We start from the raw sequence: 20882 nt of genomic DNA on the forward strand, positions 1-20882 counted from the left end.
TGAAGGTAACAAGGTAATGCATCCTCAAGGGTTTCAAGGTCTAGTGGAAACAAAAATGAACAAAGCATGGTAACAAACATTTGAAGAAACCTGAGAGGTCACGGGTCAGCGGCTGGGTGGTGGCTGTGGGAGGAGAGACTCAGAACCAGGCCCAGGTTCCACCTGCCTCTGGATTGGCCTCGTCACTGGATCCCCTGTGCTGGCCTTACTAGCCTCATTTTAGGATTCTAGGGGACCCAGAGCAGTGTAGACACCTGCCCTGCAGAAAGTCGTGACCTCCTGTACAGGGACATAACTGGGACTCCAGCCAAGGTCAAGGGCCAGGCCAGGACTGCCACATTTGGTCTTCAGTCTGTGTTACCTCTAAAGACATGTTTCTTTGCCAAAATCGGATGGTGCATTTATGTTGCTATACATGTATGTGTATATCCACCAGCATAATTATATCCTTCATTACTAACTCATAATCATGTTACTAATATACCACGCAGCCAGTCCATTGAGAATCCTACCCCCCCCTTGCTCCACAAGGCAAAAAAAAAAAACCCAGCAATTTGCATCTATAAAAAAGAAATATGATGAAACTTTTTCTTCATAGTGAATAGTTTCTTGATCTCAGTATGAAGCTGGTTTTTATTTTTAGCATGTGCCATAGATGAAAAAGAAAATCTACCACTTGCATCCTTATCTAAGACGGCCTTGCTGGTGAGTATTCCTGCTATTTTTGTAAAATGTCAGTTGACTTCTTTTAAATTCTGGTGGTTAAAAATTAATTATGCTGTGCTTGACTCAAAGACATAGACTTTTTTTTTTTTTTTCAAAAAACTCTCAAGAACCCGAAGTGAAGCTTGCCAACATCCACTTATAAAATATTTGCTGACGCTGATGTACTGAGTGTCCCAGGCTGGGTGCAGGGCCCTGAGGGATGAGGGCAGGGGAAGGTCCCGAGCCCTGCTCTCGGGGAGTCTGGTAGAGCCTGAAGGGCAGAGGAGACAAGCTACTGCAATGTCCTGCAATGAGGGCTATGGAAACCCCAGGAAGGACATCATCCTCTTGGCTTTGGTGGTTTGTGGCATCATGAAGTGGGAGCTGAGCCGAGGCCCGAACACAGGGGCAGAGCTGGTGATCTGGGGACTGCAGCAGCAGGAGGTGCGGGGATTCAGTAATGCTGGAGTTTACAGGCCACTGAGGGCCATGCCAGGGCATCTGGACCTCATGCCTGAAAGCACGCAGTGTTATATAAACTGTCCAGTACGTGTTCAGAGAGAGAGAGAGAGAGTGCTGGGAAGCATAACTACACACTGAATCAACATCTGTAATTGCATCTTGAGGTTCCTTTCAAATGTGCCATTCGTGATGCCCCTTTAATACTTGGAAATCTTTAAAAAGCACCTAGCTCTGTTGGCTCTGATCCCTAGACACTGGGAACTTAGGTCCCGGTGAGACTCTGGTGTGACACAGCAGGGCCCTGTCTGCAGCTCCCCACAGCTCCGGGGGAATGTGGAGGCCGTCCTCTGCTGGGCTCCCGTCTGGCTTCCTCACACCTCTGCTTTCTTCCACAAGAGAAGCTAGCATCAGAGTGTAGGTGGAGAAGGGCCCGGGTCTCCTCTGTGTTCAAGACAGGGGCAGCACACAAGGCGTGGGATCAGGACCCCAGGCGAGAAGCAATCAGGGGTTCAGGGGTGGTGTGCAGAAGTGAGGGCCAGCAGCAGAGAAAACGCAGGGTGACATGGACAGTGCTGGACCCTGTGGATGCTGGGAGGAGGAGACGCAGGATGAAGAAGCTCAGTGAGGCTCTCAGCCAATTTAGGTGGCTGCTGAGGCCATCAGTCAAGAAAGGAAGCTTGGCAGGAAGCTGAGTCTCAGGAGGCCACGGAGATTCCCTGCACCTGCACCTATCGGCCTCGGTGACATCGGGCCTGGGTTTCTGTACAGAGTGAGGTAAGAGACACACGTCTGAAAACACATCAGTGTCGGTTAAAGTCAAGCAAGAGGAAGAGATGACAATCCAAAGAACAGGGAAGCACTGGGTAAGGAGCTCATTCAAATGTCGCCAGTATTGATTACAGATCGAGAAAGGGAAACCTGATCAGATTTCAGATTTGAAGGATTAAAATCTGGGTTGCAAAGAAGCAGAGAAGGGAGGAGACTGGGGCGGTGGCAGCCACAGGCCACATGGTGCTGAGGAGCCTGGGGCGGTCAGGGAGGAGGGCAGCAGGTGGGGGGTGAGACAGGTCAGAGGAGGGGGCTGTCTTCTCTGTTCCTTGTCTGTTTGCTCTTGGAGTGGGGGAGCTTGGAAGGCGAGGGAGGGTGCATGGGACTCAGGACACCATTGCTCTGCAGTAACCAGAGGAGGTAAAAGGAGGAGGAAGGGCAGGTGGCGAGCGCCGCACACCGCAGGGGCCGGGAGGCGGCCAGCTTCAGGCGTTCACTCCGAGTCCCCTCTGCTTCTACAGGCAAACTTCACTGTCCCCCTCACCTCAGGGCCGTTACTCGAAGCCAGTGTTTGCTCTTGGTCTGTGCTGGTAGCGTGGGCTCCTTCCATTTCCAGGAGGAAAGCTCCTTCTCAGGTCTAAAGATAGAAAAGAAAGCACAGGCCCATCAGTCACGTGATGATGACACAGAGTAGGTGACTGTAAATTAATGACAAGGATCGTGCCCAGCATCCCCACCTCACTGCCAAGAGGACCCGGAGGCCCCGTCACCTGTCTTCCTCATCAAGTTCCCCGGCTCCCTGTGGCCTGGGGATAGAGCGGAGCCCAGAGTGATTCTCCTTGACCTGCATCACCTCCTGGGATCTGTCTCAGTCATCCCTGTGAGCACCCGAGGGCAGGGACTGTCACCTTTCTCTTTCAGTCCTCTGTGGGATCTGCCCTGTCCTGTCAGACACATGTGTTGAACTGAACTGAATTGAATTGTCCAGCTCACAGTTGCCTCTGAGATGGCTCAAAGTCTGCATCCGTGATGCTCCCAAGGCCCAAGAGTGGTTAGAATTTGGCGTAGAGGTCCCATCTGAGATATATAACAGGATTGGTCACATTAATCTAATCCATAAAATATTTTTCATCTTCAAATGGCATCTACAGGGGTCCCTCCTCCAACACCTCCTGGTGTCTTGCTTCTTGTCAGCACCCTCCCCCGGGCCAGGGTTGTCTTCGTGAGTAGTGAAGATCTATCACTGGCCACTGGCAAGGTGAGGTTATGGAAGACCGCGCCTCTCAGCATTCCCTCCCTTGCTTATACTCGTGTTCCCCCCCCCCACCCCCGGCCTCTCTATATACTTATCTCCATCGTCCCTGGGGAAATGCCGCCATCTTTGCAGGACATTCACACAGCCTCACTGAAATGCCCGTATGGTGAGAAACTGTAGCTCTCAGGCCAAAGCCCGTGGAGAACTGAGACCTTCCTACAAGCTCGAGCATGACTGGCAGGTGGATCTCCCACCCCCAGTCAAGCTTCGGCTGAGATCACAGTCCCCGTTGATAGCGTGTCTCAACCTTGTTGTAACCCCCAAGCCATAACCCCCCAGCTAGGTTGCCCCTGGGCTCTTGATCCCCAGAAGCTGGGAGATTGAGTTTGTTATTTTAAGCTGCTAAATTTGGGGAAATTTTGACACACAGCAATAGACAGTCTGAAGATAATTCCCGAATGACTGCTAAAAGAACATTTTCAGCAGTGGTCACAGTTAAAGTAACTTCATCTTTTCCCAAAGTGACAGGCATTTTTCAAAAATAAGCTTCAGGTTTAAGTCCTAGCACTCAAATAAATCATCATAAGCCTAATCTTCAGACACTGAGCTCATCAGAATATTAGCATGTGTTAAGCACTTTAGTGGGAGACTCTGAACTTAGGAGACTCTGAACTTCATCAGGCTTCTGGAAAATAAATAGGACACAGGTTTAGACAGACCTGTTCAAAGCCTTGTTTGCCATGAGCAGCCTGGATGGAAGTCCTACTCTGGCGGTGTGTCCTTGAGCAAGTTAGGATGCACCGCCTTAGTCTGTTCACCTACAAAAAGTGTTAACAGAGCTGCCACGCGTGGGGTGGGGAAGCGGGTGAGCCATTTGTAGGGTAAGCTTCTGCATTTGCCAGTCCATGCCCTGAGTTACCTCTCATGCCTTCACCTGTGCAAACAGGGGGCATAGCTGGTTTGCAGAGCTATTGCAAAGATTCAGTGGGAAAGCAGGTGCTATGGGAAGGGACCAGTTAGCTTCACCACTTTTGAGGAGGTGGGTTGTGTCTGGCGAACAGATTATCAGTGTGGACTGCTCAGAGACTGCTCTGGGGTGGCACAGGAACATTTCAATTCTTGATAACTTTCAAATGAGCTGGTGCCTCGATGTTACCTTTCCACTGATTTGCCAAGCAGCCTCCTGCGTCACTACTCTTTTCATTTTCAGTTAAAATATTTTGTATGTTGGTGTCTGACGCCTATGGAATGGCTTTAGCACAGGCTGGGTTGATCAGAAAAGAGTCTGATGGTGTCGAACAGAAGGAAATAAACCACTTACCAGGCGACGGATCATAATATTGCTCATTTCTGGGTTCCTCAGGAATGAGACCTGTAACACAGTAAGAGCCATAAGATGAGGCTCCTCTGCCCACTTCCAGAATGTTCTAGTATTGTGTAAATGATATCACAAAAATGCCTCTTAAACAAAGAAGCTTCAGTCACCAAAGAATTTTGCACCATTAGCACCAACAGGAAAAAGCATCAGAGACATAAAGATGGCTCCTAAGTCACAGAACACTAGCCAACCCCATTTCAAATTAGAGGCCAGAAGAGAAGACCCTTCTTCCCCCAACCAGGAGACTCAGAGATGTCAGCTCAAGTTGCACAGTGGGGACTACAGAGGTCAACCCCCATCTGTCAGATGTGGGTGAGTCCTGATCCCCCCAGCTACACATCAGTGCCCACAGGGGCCCTGCAACCCAGAGAGTGCACCAGGGGGAACAAGGGTGTTCAAATGACGGCACCCTCACGAGGGGCGATCAGCTTTGGCCTCATCTGTTTGCAGAGATGTGGGGTCACCACATAGACTTGGATATGGAAAAGCTATGAAAAAATATAGAGAAATACCTACAGGAATAATTGTATTATTATTTTTTTGTGTGTGTGTGATTCTTCTATATATTTTTTTTTAATTTTTTATTGTTGGCTGTTCAAAACATTACATAGTTCTTGATATATCATATTTCACAATTTGATTCAAGTGGGTTATGAGCTCCCATTTTTACCCCATATACAGATTGCAGAATCACATCAGTTACACATCCATTGATTTACATATTGCCATACTAGTGTCTGTTGTGTTCTGCTGCCTTTCCTATCCTCTACTATCCCCCCTCCCCTCCCCTCCCCTCCCCTCTTCTCTCTCTGCCCCCTCTACTGACATTCATTTGTCCCCCTTGTATTATTTTTCCCTTTCCCCTCACTTCCTCTTGTATGTACTTTTGTATAACTCTGAGGGTCTCCTTCCATTTCCATGCAATTTCCCTTCTCTCTCCCTTTCCCTCCCACCTCTCATCCCTGTTTAATGTTAATCTTCTTCTCATGCTCTTCGACCCTACTCTGTTCTTAGTTACTCTCCTTATATCAAAGAAGACATTTGGCATTTGTTTTTTATTATTATTATTATTATTATTATTATTATTATTATTATTACTACTACTACTTAGTGACAAGAAAGGAGCAAAGTGAAAAGAAATGCTTATTTTCTGCAGCTAGTGCAATTGATCAAAGGCTGTACCTAGGTGTTTCTACTTTCAAATGACTCACAAAGAAAGGTGATATGCGATTGTTTCAGGGGGAAAAAAGAACAGTTCTCAACTTACCAAGTAGATCATTGTTTCTCCACCTATAAGACCTCATCAGGTCCCCAAAAATCATCTGAAGAAATGTAAGCAATATCAGTAGGTGTCGGCACATGAAAAAGAAAATATATGGTTAAAAAAAATCCTAAATATTATCCAGAGGACTCTGAGCTATAATGTTTTTTAATGCAATGAGAATGCATATTGTATGAAGTGATTCCATGCAACGCCCAACCCCTGTTCCAGAAAGCACGCAAGGAAGAGCAACGGGGTGAAGTCTACACTGACTCTAAAGCCGTCAGTGACTTGGAACATACTTCCAAACGTTGCAGACTAAAAACGGAATTTCGTTTTATCAACTTGCAAACAGACTAAATATGAGTCAGATTCTGGAGTTTTCTCTCTGTGACAGTCCCACAATTTCTTCAGTAGAACAAGGTGTTAACATCTACAAGTAGCTCTCATGAAACCACTGAAAGTCCACACAGGTGTCAAGAAGCCACCTTCCTGCCCGCCTGCTGCCTGCTCCTTCCTGCATAGCATGGGGAGTGCCCTGGCCCCACATGGTGGGTGGCCCTGGGCAGGGGCACATGCCAGGACAATTCGGTGGAGGAAGAATGGTCTTTTCAACATTAATGCTGGTACAACTGGAAACAACGAGAAAAAGTCAACGTCATTGGACCCCTCTCCTCACATGACATACAAAAAACAGGTCAAAATAGATCAGACTTAAATGTAAGACTCACACAGACAACAAAAGAGAAACAATGGACTTAACAAACAGTATCATCAAGAAGGTGAAAAGACACACAAAGTAAGATAAAATATTTGTGAATAACTTAACAATAAAATGATAAACAGCCCAATTAAAACATGGGGAGAAGATTTGAATAGACATTTCTCCAAAGAAGATATACAAATGGCTGATCATTAGTCACTAGGAAAATGAAAATTAAACCATATTGAGATTCTACTTAACACCCACCAGAATGGCTAAAGTAAGAGACAGTCCATAACAAGTGTTGGCAAGAATATGTAGAAATTAGAACCCTCATGGACCACTTTTAGGGATGTAAAATGGTGCAGTTGCTACCAGAAATAGTTTGGCAGTTCCTCAAAAGTTAATTAAAGAGCTACTATGTGATCCAGCAGTTCAATTCTCAGTAGAGCTAAAGTCACATACCCTCATAAAGATGTGACTTGACTATTCAGAACATTATACACAATAATTAAAAAGTAGAAACAACCCACATGTTGATCAATCAATGAACAAATAAATCAAGTGTAGCATATCCATACAATGGGAAATTATTCAACAATAAAAAGAAATAAAGTACCTTTTATCCCTTTGTAAAGGTTACATATGAACATGTTCATACATTCTACAACATGTATGAACCCTCAAAACATGGTAAGTTAAACCAGTCAGTCACAAAGGGTCATGTATGTTTCCACCTACAGAAAACAGCCAGAATGGAAAGATTCACCCACAAAAATCAGATCAGTGACTGATGATAGGGCTGGGGGATAGTGAGGAATAGAGAATGACTCAGTCCAGAAGTCTCTTTTCAGAGAAATGGAAGTGTTCTGAATTTAGACCGTGCTGGCAGTGCGACAGCCTGTGAATCTCCTGAAAACCACCAAACTATGCACATTAAAGACATGAATAGTGTGGCATGGGAATCACCTCTTGAGAAAGGTGTTATTTGAGGGCTACATTAGGGTCTGGAGATGTGGCTCAGGCGTGGAGCACCTGCCCGGGTTGTGCAAGGCCCTGGGTTCAATTCTCACCTTCCAAAAAAGAACCATCACGTTGCACATCAGAAATAAACTCAATCAATAAATAAACAGTAAATTTATGTGTACAAAGTAGGGGACACGTGACCCACGCCAGGCCAGTGTGAGGGAGGCCAGGAGAGTCCTCCAACCTGAGATAACAGATGCTCAGGTGGGGAACCTGGAGGCACCGTGTGCTTGCCTCCGGACTCAAGGAGAAAGCTCTTCTGTGAGGAGGAGGAGGAGGGATGGGGAAGGAAAGGGGAAGGAGGGCCGGCACCTAGGTGAGTCAGTTGTGAGGCCAACTCCTCCCTCCCTTTCTGGGAATGGGATCCAGGGAATCATCCCTTCCTGGCTTAGCCTATTTCTGTCTTCTTGGATTTGCACTAGTGTTCGAATTTCTATCTTTTGAAATGGAAAAACAGCAAATCAATCACTCCTTCCCTGAGCCAAGGGCTGCTGCTGTGACTCTGCCTCGGGGCCCCTCTCTTCTGGATGGTTGGGGGTCTCTTGGCTGAAGCTCTGCCAAACTCACCCGCCCCCCTTCCAAGTCAGAGGCGTGTCTACGGTCAGGCTGGCTTCCAGGAGGCCAGAGAGGAGAAGGAGCGCCCACCTGGCAGGGCCCACAGCGCAGCCACCAGGGTGTGGCTGAGTGGGTGCTCCTCTCCCACCTGCGCTACAGACTCCACTAAAAAAAAAAAAAAAAAAGACAGAAACTACCCTCATTTCACAGCCTGTTTGTTAAGGAGAGGAGGAGAGTGTCTACAAATTTAGAAGCTTCTTTTCTCAATTCCTTTCCGGTTACCATTCTTTTTAAAACCAGGGGAAAGGTCAGACTTTTCCTTTTCAGGACCGTTTCTCTTATTGTATTCTCACCAGACAGTTTCCCCTTGGTTTCAGTCTTTATCAGTCATCATTTGGGGCTTGGGGACTCTTTTTCATGGCTTTCCTTTTTCCTGATTTTATAGTCCCCACTCTGGAAATTCTTCTGTATTCTACACATGTTTGTCAAATGATCTTTACTTTCCGTATTCTGGGGCTTCTTATTGAGTTTTATTTCTTCCATTTTTTACCTTTAACAGTGATTTTTTTTGCTGTTCTGTGACTGAATTCATCCTGGTGGGTGGTCTTTCATGTTTGTAATATCACCAGGTACTTTCACTGAAAGTGGCTGACGGCTATTTCCTAACTTTTTTCTCTGTTTTGTGTAAGAAATCTTTCTTTAATACATACATAGATCAAAACATCACATTGCACCCCATAAATATGTGCGATTATTATTTGTCAATTAAAATAAAAATTTTAAAAGAACTCCATTTCAGGGTTTTCAGGTATTATTTTAAATCTCAATTTCCTTCGTTTCCCTTTATACTACTTCCTTGAATGTGTGGAAATTCTTTTCTTTTTAATTTGCTTATGATTCTTTATGATCCTCTAATATTAAGAGCAAGAAACCGAGAGTTTATTTTCAAATTCATCTTGTTTCAGAGGCTGACATAGTTTAACATCAGAATTTAAAGCCTGGAATTGGAAGAGAAGAGAATGATCTCACAGCACGGCTAGAAAGTTGGAATGGAGTGGAGAATTGCACAATCAGAATGGACTTTCCCAACCAAAGATGGAAGAGGGGTTAAGCTAGGTGGACACTTATTAAAGGAACTTCACTTGTGTTAAAGGCCATGGAATGAACTAGAATCCATTTCTCCCTGCATTGACTGCTGAGCCCAACCTCTGCCAGCATTCCCTCTCCCCTCTGTGCCCACCCCCAGGACTCCATAGTTACTCTCACCTGGTGCCAATCCATTCTTGATCTGATCCTTTGGCATCCCCTGTTCATTAGGAGGAGGCCAGGAATGGTGGACATGACCACTAGCCCCTCCTCCACCTGGCTGGACCCTGAGGTCCCCTCCACTGGCGGCTGTTCCTCTTCATCCCCACCTGTGCCCATCCCCCTACATTTTGCTAATTCCATTCCTCATGGATTTCTGTCCATTTTAACTCATCAGCTTCCCGGGCACTTTGGGGTACCCCCAATGATTTCTTGTGCCGGGAAGCCCCCCGCTCACCCTGCCCCTTTGTTCTGGCTTCCACCCACAGACTAGCTCTTGGTTTGGACATGGTTCCTCCGGTAGCCCTGTCTGCCCACCATGCATGGTCTTCCTTCCTGTCACCACATGGTCCCAGACGCTTGCCTGTAGTCAGTAATCCCCATATGGTGGACGCCTTCCCCAGGTCACTGTAAAACCTCCACCAGGACCAGCACCTGCCTGCTTCACTCCCCGCCTCCTCCCCCACGTAAGCTACTGTGGGAGACATGCTTGGTCCTAGTTGCTTCTGGGTGAGCAGAGCCATGTGTGTGACACTGTGAAGACTGACATGAGTTTAACAGTGTACACCAGGAGCCACTTGGCACTTGTCCCCACACCAAGAAAAGATCCTTAAGGGACAGGACAAGCCAGCTCAGAAATGACCTGGGAATTGGCCCTTGGAGGCTGCCAGCATGCAGGAGTCAGCCCATAAGGTGATGCTCAATTTTATGAATTGAATTTTATTTCCCCTTTGCACCAAGAAGAGCTTCCCATGCAATATGAGGTTCATTGCTTCCTAATTCTAAAATGGACTTCCAGGCAAAATAGTCAGTGTGGCTAGGTTAATAACATGAGGACATAAACTTTTATGTGTAGTTCCTGAACTAGAGAGATTTTACACTCTTCTAATGTAATTTGCACTGCAGAATTAAATTTTCAAAAGTTGAATAAAAATAGAAAGTGCTGAGAAATATGTTAGATGGATACAGTTGTATAATAGTGGAAGAATTTTTGAATACCTATCAAGAATATTACCCTATTTTGAATGAACAAATAATGTAACCGTGATGTTACATTATTTATATATTATAAAGACGTGATGTCTTTACCCTGGTTTGGAGTCAAGTGGCCTCCTCTTCATACTGGATTCTGGGTCACTTCCTCCCCAGTTGCATTAACTCAACAAATATTTACTGAGCACCTACTGGGTATCAGACAGTGTCCTAGGCTGATAAAAACGAACATTCCCTGCCCACAGGAGAGGTACAGTCTAGTATTTATTTATTGACAAATAAATAGACACATAAACATGTAATATAATTTCAAGACAGAATTTTATGTTATTAATTTTATAGTGTTATTTTAAGTCACTTCCAATGCCACTCCCTGACCATCTACCCTACTCCAGACCCTGAGCTGAGATTGTGTGGCATCAGCTCTTCGGTGCCTCTTAGCAGCCCACAGAGTGGACTTGATCACTGGGATTCACCAGGTCAAGAAGCTGCAGGTGACCAGGGTGACGTGAAGGTCAGGAGTCCCGACCTGGACCGCGGAGCTAGCTGTGAACACTGGGCAGAAAATGGCCCTCTACAGCCCACCCGACTACATTCCCAGGTCTAAAACTGACGAGCTGCCGATCTTTACTTTAAAACCAGGCCCCACATGTCAAGGTGGAGGAGTCCCTGGAGGAGGGGGGAAAGCAAGAGGGAGGGACAGTGAGAGAGAATAAAGACAGAGTCTGGGAGACGCAGGAGACACGGAAACAATCTAGCTGCACAGGTGAGCTCCTCCCTCCCAGGCCTGGTGACACCGCAGCCACCCTGTCAAGCCACTCTGCCTGTCACAGGCCACACAGACCCTCGGAGGCCTGTCTGGAAGGAGACCAGGGGAGGGGCCTACCTCTTCACTGCTGTCAGACTCGGACGTGGAGGGCCAGCGGCAGTGAGCCCACACCTCCTGCGCCTGCAGGCCCGACATCCGCACTGTGCTCCTGCAGGCAGCCACCGGCTGGAAGAGAGGACGAGGAGTCACACCAGCGGCTCCTGCCAGGGCTGGCCTCGGTGCTGCCCGCCCAGCACACCTGGGGCCTTCCCAAAGGGAGCAGGAAGGAGAGGCACTGAGGCATTTCAATTCTCCAGAACGAAAATTCCTCAAGGCCCAAGAGAAACAATGAAAGACTGCACTGACTCGGCGTTTGACAGGTGGCACATTTCAGGGGAACTCAGGCCTTCTGGGCTCTAGCGCTGAGCGGCTGCCTGGCATCGTCCCCATTTGAACAATCATACACGCACACACATTCACCTGCACACACACACAAACACCATACACTCCCACACACATTCACACACACTCACATACACCCACCCCCCCACACATCCACAAACACACATTCACACACACACACTCACATACACCCACCCTCACACACACACACATTCACACACACTCTCACATACACTCCCACACACATTCACACACACTCACATACACCCACCCCCCACACATTCACAAACACACATTCACACACACACACTCACATACACCCACCCTCACACACACATTCACACACACTCTCACATACACTCCCACACACATTCACACACACTCACATACACCCACCCCCCACACATTCACAAACACACATTCACACACACACACTCACATACACCCACCCTCACACACACACACATTCACACACACTCTCACATACATTCCCACACACATTCACACACGCTCACACACACACACACACACACACACTCACAAACACACATTCACACACACTCACATACACCCACCCCCCACACATCCACAAACACACATTCACACACACACACTCACATACACCCACCCTCACACACACACATTCACACACACTCTCACATACACTCCCACACACATTCACACACACTCACATACACCCACCCCCCACACATTCACAAACACACATTCACACACACACACTCACATACACCCACCCTCACACACACACACATTCACACACACTCTCACATACACTCCCACACACATTCACACACACTCACATACACCCACCCCCCACACATTCACAAACACACATTCACACACACACACTCACATACACCCACCCTCACACACACACACACATTCACACACACTCTCACATACATTCCCACACACATTCACACACGCTCACACACACACACACACACACACACTCACAAACACACATTCACACACACTCACATACACCCACCCCCCCACACATCCACAAACACACATTCACACACACACACTCACATACACCCACCCTTACACACACACACATTCACACACACTCTCACATACATTCCCACATTCACACACACTCACATACACCCACCCCCCACACATTCACAAACACACATTCACACACACACACTCACATACACCCACCCTCACACACACACATTCACACACACTCTCACATACACTCCCACACACATTCACACACACTCACATACACTCACTCTCTCACACCCACACACACATACACATACACACACGCTCACACACACACGTGGTGAAGACAGATTTTGTTAGAAAGGAATACTTGGGAGAATTTGCTTGGGTCCTTTCTAACACACAGTCACAGTGAAAGTTTCATGAAATAAACCATAAAACAGTCAGTCCCCTGTGAGTACCACAACCTGGAGGAGTCGGGCGTCTAAACCCAAACTGTGCAGGAAGCAGCCTCTAAATTGACGTGTCGCTGTTTGGAGGGGATTCCTGTCGTACCTGCTCTGATCACAGGGGACACATACCGTGTCCCTGGATTCACAAGCTTGACCTTGTAGGGAGACGCTGTGCACCAGGGTTAACACGAGGTGACATAATACGTGCCAGGAGCACACGCCACAGTTTGCATGTTTTGTAGCAGAATTTGAAACACGTCTTGGGTCATACTTCTGGGATGGCCTCTTTGTGTTCACTTTACATGATAAAAACTCATCCCCATTTTAAAGAGAAGGAAACGAAGGCACCAAGGCCCAAAGAATTTTCCAAAATCACTCAGGACCACTAACTCCCCAGCTCAGGGGCTCACATCCTCAAACACTGAACACACCGCTTGTTCCAGGCAACTCTGTGACCACACAGCAGGACAGCCAGGTGCCAGGCAGGGGTGGCCAGGCTCATTCTGTGACTACAAATCAGCCCCAGATCACAGAAGGAGGAGGCTCTTCTTTACACTGGTTTCTGGGCCAGGTGGCACTTACCATGTAGTGGCCCCTCTGGAAGGCACAGCTAGAGGGATCTGCTCCGGAATCTCTCAGGCACGTAGTTTCTCGAATGTTGAACTCTAAATCCATGATCACGTTGTCCTCATCCAGAACATTGACCTTCATGAAAACAAGGTGTCAGTTTGCAACAGATGTGTTTGTGAAGACCACAGGTCTAGACACGATGCTCTCTGCCCAGTGAGAAAACACTTATAGTCACCCACCATGAAAGTTATGAACGATCTTAGCATCAGCTAGGCCCCGCCCACATCCTGATGACCAGAGAGAAAAAGTGATTCACCAAAGTCATAGGATACTCCCGACAAACACGAAACCAATAAAATGTTATTGCCACTAAGAAAACAAAAAACGGTGTGTCCTCTCCAAGACAGTGTGGCTTCTGAAAATTTGCACTGATAGATGATCCCCAATATTCCTGGACCACACTGCTGGGATTCACCCACCAGCTGCACTTTATTTATAACTCCAAAACTCACTCTTGCTGTGCTTTTGCAGTCTTCCTGGACCCATGCAGAGCAGCAAAAACCAAGGGTCCCAGTGTGCATGTTCCCAGACCGGGATGCTCTGCTCTCTTCTCCCAGTGCTAATACCGCAAGCAAACGCGCTTTGTGTGGTCTCTTCAGTGTCACAGGTTTTTCATTTTGTTGTTGCATTGTTTGTGATTTTTGTGGATCATGTTGGCCCCTCAAACCTAGTTCTGAAAGCCGTTCAGGATTCCTAAGGGTAAGAGACAGGGATGTGCCCCGTGGGGAAGATACATGCATTTGATGAGCTCCGCATTGGTGGGCATCCTGGCTCTCTTGGCAGTGGGTTCAATGTCAGTGCTTCTGCAGTGGATGTTAAACTAGCCGCTCCAAACAGGAGCTCACAAAATCAAGGTAACCTGTTAATGGGGGGATTAAAATGCTACCTGAGTCTTGCAGGAACTCACCCCTGTGCTCCCCCAGGGGCAACGATTCAGGATCTGCAAATTCAGTGTTTATGGCGATCTGTGGAGCTATCAAAAATACCACAAATGATGTGAATCAACCGTATGGATTTTTAAGTGTCATTTTCCTAAGAGACACTCCATTATTTCTTAATAATTACTAAAATAAGTAATTAAGCAACAAGTGCATCTCTGCTGTATACAATGTGGTCCAACCCTGGCTCCTGCTTGAGAGGTCCCAATTATGAAAAAACACACACACGATTTTCTACTTCTTTCTACCATTGACAGGATCCTGAGGCAATCTTCCAAGCTTCCTGGTAAATCTGAGAAGTTCTCATGACACAGAAGCACTGCGGCTCGGAATGTGCCCGGGTGCTCAGCACCAGAGGCAGCCCAGCAAGAATGCCCCCCCCCCCCTGCAGCTTAGCTTCCAGAGTGAGCGCCATCCAGTGAATGCCTGGGACGAAACCAGCAGGTCATTCCAGAGAGGTGCAGCGCTCTGAGATCAGCCGCACAGCAACGGAGCTGGGGGAGGAAGAGCGACGTGAGAGAGAGAGTGCAAGAAAAGTCCAGAATAAGGAAAAGGTAAGCCGGGACTTGAGGGATGGGAAGGAGCCCATCATGGGAGGAAAAGCCAGTTCCCTGGGGCAGGGCAGGGCCAACCCCGAGGCTGGAGCAACTCGAACGTGGGGAGAAGCATTCACATGAGCTGGAGAGACCCCGGGATCCCTCAGCTTAGGTCCCGCAGCCCCTGGGAAGGTGCTCAGGTAGAAGAGCCGACGCAGGCTGCTTGCTGCCACGTTGGTCTCTTCATCCAACGGTTACTTGGCCACCCCTCGGGATTCTCTCCTGAGCAGCCTCTTTATTCTTTCCAGGACCAAGCTGTTCAGCTTCCAGCTAGATTTCCATCTCTAAGTCACCTCTGTCTTTTCTTCCTACCGCAAGTGGACAAAAGAAGCCGTGCCGGGTTTTGGATGCCTTGCTGCTGAGACATTTCTTCTTAGATTCCCACTCATCACTCTTACGTTCTGCATCCCTCTCAGTCCTAGGAAAGGGTCATGATTCAGCCCAGCACTTCGCAGCTAAATCACCAGCTTGGCCTCCCTCTGACTTCCAGTACCTTCAGTATCGTCATTTGTCTGAGGCTTCGTGAGAATGGCCTTCTCTGTCCATCTGTCTACCAACATTCTGGTTACAACCCCTGGGGTGACCTGAGATCCAGGCTCTCCATGCAGGACAGCCACCCATGAATTGCCCCGAATCCTCCACTCATGGAGACCTCGGCCTTTTCTAACTGCATCTCCAAATTCTCCGCCCGTTCCCCACCTCCAAAGCAGCTTCCAAAATGTCAGGCATTTAATACAGCAACAGCCCCCATCTCAGCACCAGTTCATTTCATACCATTATCACAGAATCTCCACAACTGAGTCATTTACAAAGAATAGAGGTTTCTTTCTCACAGATTTGGAGGCTTCCAAGTCCGAGATCAAGGGTGTCCCTTGGTGAGGACCTTCTTGCTGCATCATAACGTGGCCAGAGGCATCGCAGCAAAAGAGCACCCACAGGAGAGGTGGAAGGGACAAAGTCACCCTTTCATCAGGAGCCCAGTCCTGCATCAGCTGGCCAGTCCCATAATGACGGCATCCATCCCTCCGTGAGGACAGAGCCCTCCACCCTGTCACCTTGTGAAGGTCCCTGTCCCAACAGCAGCACTGAGGTCTCTTTTTTTTTAAATCCACCCTTTTAATTATTTATTTATTTTAGTTGTAGACAGTCACAATACTTTTATTTTATTTTATTTTTAATGTGGTGCTGAGGATCAAACCCAGTGCCTCACACACACAAGGCAAACGCTCTGCCACTGAGCTACACCCTCCAGCCCCCTGAGGACGTTTTTGTAACACATGAATTTTGGGGATCATGTTTAAACCCTAGCAAGAGCATTGAACCTTCCTGGTTCTGTTTCTCTGGAGAATCCTGAATTAAGTGAATCCCTTATTAATGGACAAAGAGTAATGAACAGAAATAACTGGCTGAGAATAATTTAGAAAACAAAAAATGCAAATAAAAGGCAAAAATGGACCAAAATGAGCCTAGACACTTTAAGGGTCTTCACGGGCTTCCTGTGGCTTTGCGTCTAAGTGTATCCCGGACGCTCCCACCTGTCCCCTCCTCCATGCCATCCCCGGATGAGCTGCCATCACCGCTGCTGTTGCCTGAGTGTGACCTCCAAATGTGACTCCAAATGCATTTCTTCTCTTGTAAATTGCCCAGTCTCAGGGATTCTGCTGCAGTCAAACAGGAAGCTGACCGCTATAATTTGAATGTGTCCTCCAAAATTCATGGTTTGGAAACTTGGTGCCCCATATAGCAGTGTTGGCAGCAGGGACCCTTGGGGAGATGACTGGGTGCTCAGCGGTCTACCCTCCTGCGTGGATTCGTCCCTTCGAATTGACGTAGTGTTTTGGGAGTGGCTTTGTTTTAAACGTGCCATCTCCGTGTTTGCTCTCTGGCCATGTGATGCCTCCAATGTGACAACGCAGCAGGAAGGCCCTTACCAAACACTGGGGAGATTTTCGGACTTCTCAGCCTCCAGAATTTTGAGCTGAATACACCCATTTTCTTTACAAATTACTAAGACTCAGACATTTTGCTATAATAACAGAAAATGAACTGAGACACAGACTAAGGCACCCGTCTACCTAGGTTCCACCCTAACGTCTCCCCAGTCTTCACTTCTTCCCCTGCACCCCACCCCATATGGCAGCCAGCAAGACGGCAGTGGACTCAATGTTTCACTCCCACCCAATTTATATGTGGAGACCCTGGCCCCTTGTGATGGCCTTTGGAGGGGGAGCGTTTGAGGTAAGAAGGTCTTGGGGGGGAGCCCTCAGGAACGGCGAGTGTTCTACGAGAAGAGGCCAGAGAGGCAGCTTGGCTCTCTTTCTGCACCAGGAGAAGCCGGCCTTCTGCAACCTGCAAGATGGACCTCCCAGAACCGGCACTGCTCTGATCTAGCACTTCCGGGCTCCAGGACCGTGAGAGGCCAATTTCTTTTGTTCATATTTCCCCCCGTCCGTGGTACTTTGGTATAGTAGCCCCTGCTGCCTAAGAGTGAGATCTACAAATGCAAATGTCTTCTCCACTTAAAAGCTCCCTGTGGCCACCTGTGGCCCTAACGCCTCAAAACCCAGACCTCATTTCCCAACTCATGTTCACTCTCTGACCTCGCTTCCTTCTCATCTTTCCCTCCCTGGCTCACAGGGCTCCCGTCTCTCCAGGGCCTTTTGTCCCCCTGGCTCTGCCCAGCACCCTCCAAACCTCCCGCTAAAGGTCTTCCTGTGGCCTCAACTTCTCATCACTCAGGTGAGTCTCAGGCATGACAGTCTCCATGGAGACCCTCGCCGCTGACTGCTGCCCCAGCCTGGCCACACCCATCAGTCCGGCTGCTGTGTACAGCGGGCTGCAGGGAAGAAGTCAAGACTGGAGAGGTGCTGGGGTGGGCCCGGGTAGGCAGTGGTCTCAGTCTGTGCTCAGTCCATTGCCTGTTGCTATAACAAAACGCCCCGTGCATTCGTGAGGGCGCTGCCTGTTGGACTTCTCCACAGCACCCGCCCCTCCCTGCCCCTGGACCTGCCTCTCCTCCCTCCCCAGGAGAATCTGTCCTCTTCATTCCATGTCCCCAACCCAGGGCCTGTGTCCACCTTTCCCTTCTGCACTTGTGTCCACTTAGGGAATAGTCTGGGTGAATCTGATGTCAGAGTTGGAGCGAGGAAGACGTCACTGCTAAAGTCATGCCCCTCCCCCAATGGGGACAGAGAATTGGTCTATTTGGGGTCATCTATAGGGTGTTTGTGAAAGACATGGTTGACACACACAACATAGAGCAAAACGAGAGGCACTTCCAAGAGGAGACAAGTCTCACCAGGAGAGATCAAAGAAGAGGGTTCTTTCTTAAAATGGGAGAGAAAAAATAAGTTTTCCAAGATAGAACGTGGTGTATGTAGCTTGACCCATGACTATGAGTGATCCTTAAAGACTGAGAGCAGGCAAGAACAGGCAGACTTCCCAGTGGAAGAGCAGCGTACTGTGGCAGACAGGTGTCTCTTACTTATGTACCTGCAGGGACCACACACGTCATCTAACAATGCATCTTCAGGTGCACGTATCTGGGCTCAGGTCTGTGTAGCCACATCAAGATGGCGCATGTGTTGGAATGTGCCTGGGTGACTGCACTTCATACTAGCTCATCTCCGCAGGCCAGATCTCCAAGATATTCCTCATCAGTCCCCCTGGTATGTGTCCTCGTGCTCGGACTCATTTAATTAACCACTAACTTTGTCCCGTAGAGAGCAATAGTTAAATCACAAGTAAATGTAAATGTTGATCTTCAAGCTTGGAAGGGGACATGGATTCCACAACACTACACGAGGATTCCATGTGGCATTTGGGGCCAACGTAGCAGCAGTGGACTAGGAAGAGGCTGGGTCTGACCCAGCTCTCCTCCTGCAGCTGGGCCTTAGTCTCAGAGGCTGACCACGCCTACCTTGCAGGGCCGCCTCAGCACAGCCTCCAGGTGTACATAGCCCCGCCTGACCATGAAAGCCAGGCCTGGGATAGGCACCCACCTAAAGCGTAGCCCTACTCTTCATGACCTACGACCCAGTTAGAAAAGCCAACTGGGAAGATCGATTAATTTGGAAAAAAAAAAGAAACTGAGGCAGTTTCCAAGGAGGAGGTCCAGATGGCTGTTATATTTGAAGATGGGGCCAGGAATCCACGAACCGCGTGCCCTGTGGAGTGGGGGGAACGGCCTCCTGTGAGCTGAGGAGGGCCCCAGAATGGAGAGCAGGGGACCGAGAGGCAGCGGGAGAGCGAGGGCTTCAGGCCTCAGCTGAGGCCTGGAGGCCGCCCGTCTCCCTTCTTGCTGATGCGAGTCCGGCTGCGCAGACGTCACCTGTGACAGGAAACCTTAAAGAACCCCCTAAATTAGCTTGAGGGCCTTTCTGTCCCTGCCTCCCCAGAGCCCCATTAAGATGACAGCCAGACAGGGAAGCTGCCCGGGGACAGGAAGGAGGGAGGCCCCCGAGGCCTGGCTTCTCGTCTCCTCTGAAGGAGCATCTAGGGTTTTTCCTTGCCTTTCCAGACTCAGTCATTGGAAACCCGTGAGAACTCCTCTCTCACTAAAGTTCTCGGGCTGTTAGAAACAGGACATTGTCAATTGACAAAGGAAGGTGGATTTCTTCAGCTCCAAAGCTGGGTTTTTTTTCCTGCAAGCATTCAGAGCAGAGCTGCTGAAGGGGAAACGAGGCTCACTGCTAATAAGTGAGCAGCGCTGGGGACCCAGGAGCAGCGAGGACCGGGCAGGGTCGGAGGGAAGGACGCAGCAGGGTCTGCCCCCAGAGCCACTCCAGGGCCTTGTGACAAATTGTAATGAGATCCTTTCCCTGTCCCAAGTAATCAGTGTGAAGGGGGTGACCTTCCTAAACCAGGAAAACAAACCAGAGTCCAACCAGCCAACTGGCCAAAGGCAGGACGGACAGCGAGGAGGCGGGCGAGGGGCACTTACTCTTTTTACGGAGCTTCGGAAGGCGCGGAACAGGTACGGGCTCAGGGACTGAGCGTTCACTTTGGCCACCGCGGCGCTGAGGGCTTCCCGCAGGGAGGAGGGATCATAGTCGTACACGGGGAAACCTGGACGCACAAACACACGGGCCACCGTGAGAGGGGAAGGCTGCGTGTCCCCAAGAGCAGGTGGCCTGTCGAGCTCCCTACCTGAGCAAGGCCCGAGGTCCATCCCCAGAGCCAGCATCACCAGCACCTTCATGGCCAGCGCCATCGTGAGCAGAAGGTTTTAATTCAGAGCCCGGAGACTCTCCCTCTGCAGCTCCAGGGTGACAACCCTTCCTGAGAGCTGTTGTCTTTGTCACATGTGACCCGACTGCTCCCTCCCACAGGACCGTCTGGAACTTAAACAGAAACAATTGATCCTGGGGTCAATGTTTACTGCTGACTTTTCCTATGGAAAGGATCCAGTTTGGGGTCACTTTTGAAGTTGAGACCTCACCAGGGGACTTTAGCCCACAGTCAAAGACGTGGAGCAGCTCAGGACTCGATGTGTGCATTAAAAGTCAATCAATTAATTAATTTAAATCATTAATAAAATTTCATTCTCTGGGTTAATTTGGGGGGATGTATTAGGGATTGGACCCAGGGGCACTGTGTTGCTGAGCTGGCTTTGAACCTGCAATCCTCCTGTCTCAGCCTCCCGTGCCACCAGGATTATAGGCGTGC

General features: G+C 48.7%; 1 protein-coding gene across 1 annotated transcript; it reads right to left on the reverse strand.

Moving 5' to 3' along the window:
* Positions 1-1022: 1022 nt before the first annotated feature.
* On the reverse strand, positions 1023-20427 carry Spp2 (secreted phosphoprotein 2). Its single transcript, XM_071619420.1, has 10 exons — positions 20364-20427; positions 20158-20282; positions 13634-13756; positions 11298-11405; positions 5836-5890; positions 4512-4562; positions 4110-4124; positions 3957-4008; positions 2480-2572; positions 1023-1134 (listed from the first exon to the last, which is right to left on the reverse strand). The coding sequence occupies exons 1-10, from the start codon at positions 20425-20427 to the stop codon at positions 1023-1025; spliced, it is 798 nt and encodes a 265-aa protein (XP_071475521.1).
* Positions 20428-20882: the final 455 nt, after the last annotated feature.

Source organism: Marmota flaviventris, chromosome 11 (genome assembly GCF_047511675.1).
Source record: "Marmota flaviventris isolate mMarFla1 chromosome 11, mMarFla1.hap1, whole genome shotgun sequence".
NCBI classification, from domain to species: Eukaryota; Metazoa; Chordata; class Mammalia; order Rodentia; family Sciuridae; genus Marmota; species Marmota flaviventris.

What these genes read in the sequence shown, in the direction of transcription:
- Spp2 (XM_071619420.1), bottom strand. Translation starts at nt 20,427, where the DNA reads ATGGCGCTGGCCATGAAGGTGCTGGTGATGCTGGCTCTGGGGATGGAC. An exon ending in AGTCTGACAGCAGTGAAGAG is followed by an intron (nt 5,891 to 11,297) that starts GTAGGCCCCTCC and finishes ACATTTCTTCAG; the next exon opens with ATGATTTTTGGGGACCTGAT. An exon ending in CTCAAGGACACACCGCCAGA is followed by an intron (nt 2,573 to 3,956) that starts GTAGGACTTCCA and finishes TTCTATCTTTAG; the next exon opens with ACCTGAGAAGGAGCTTTCCT.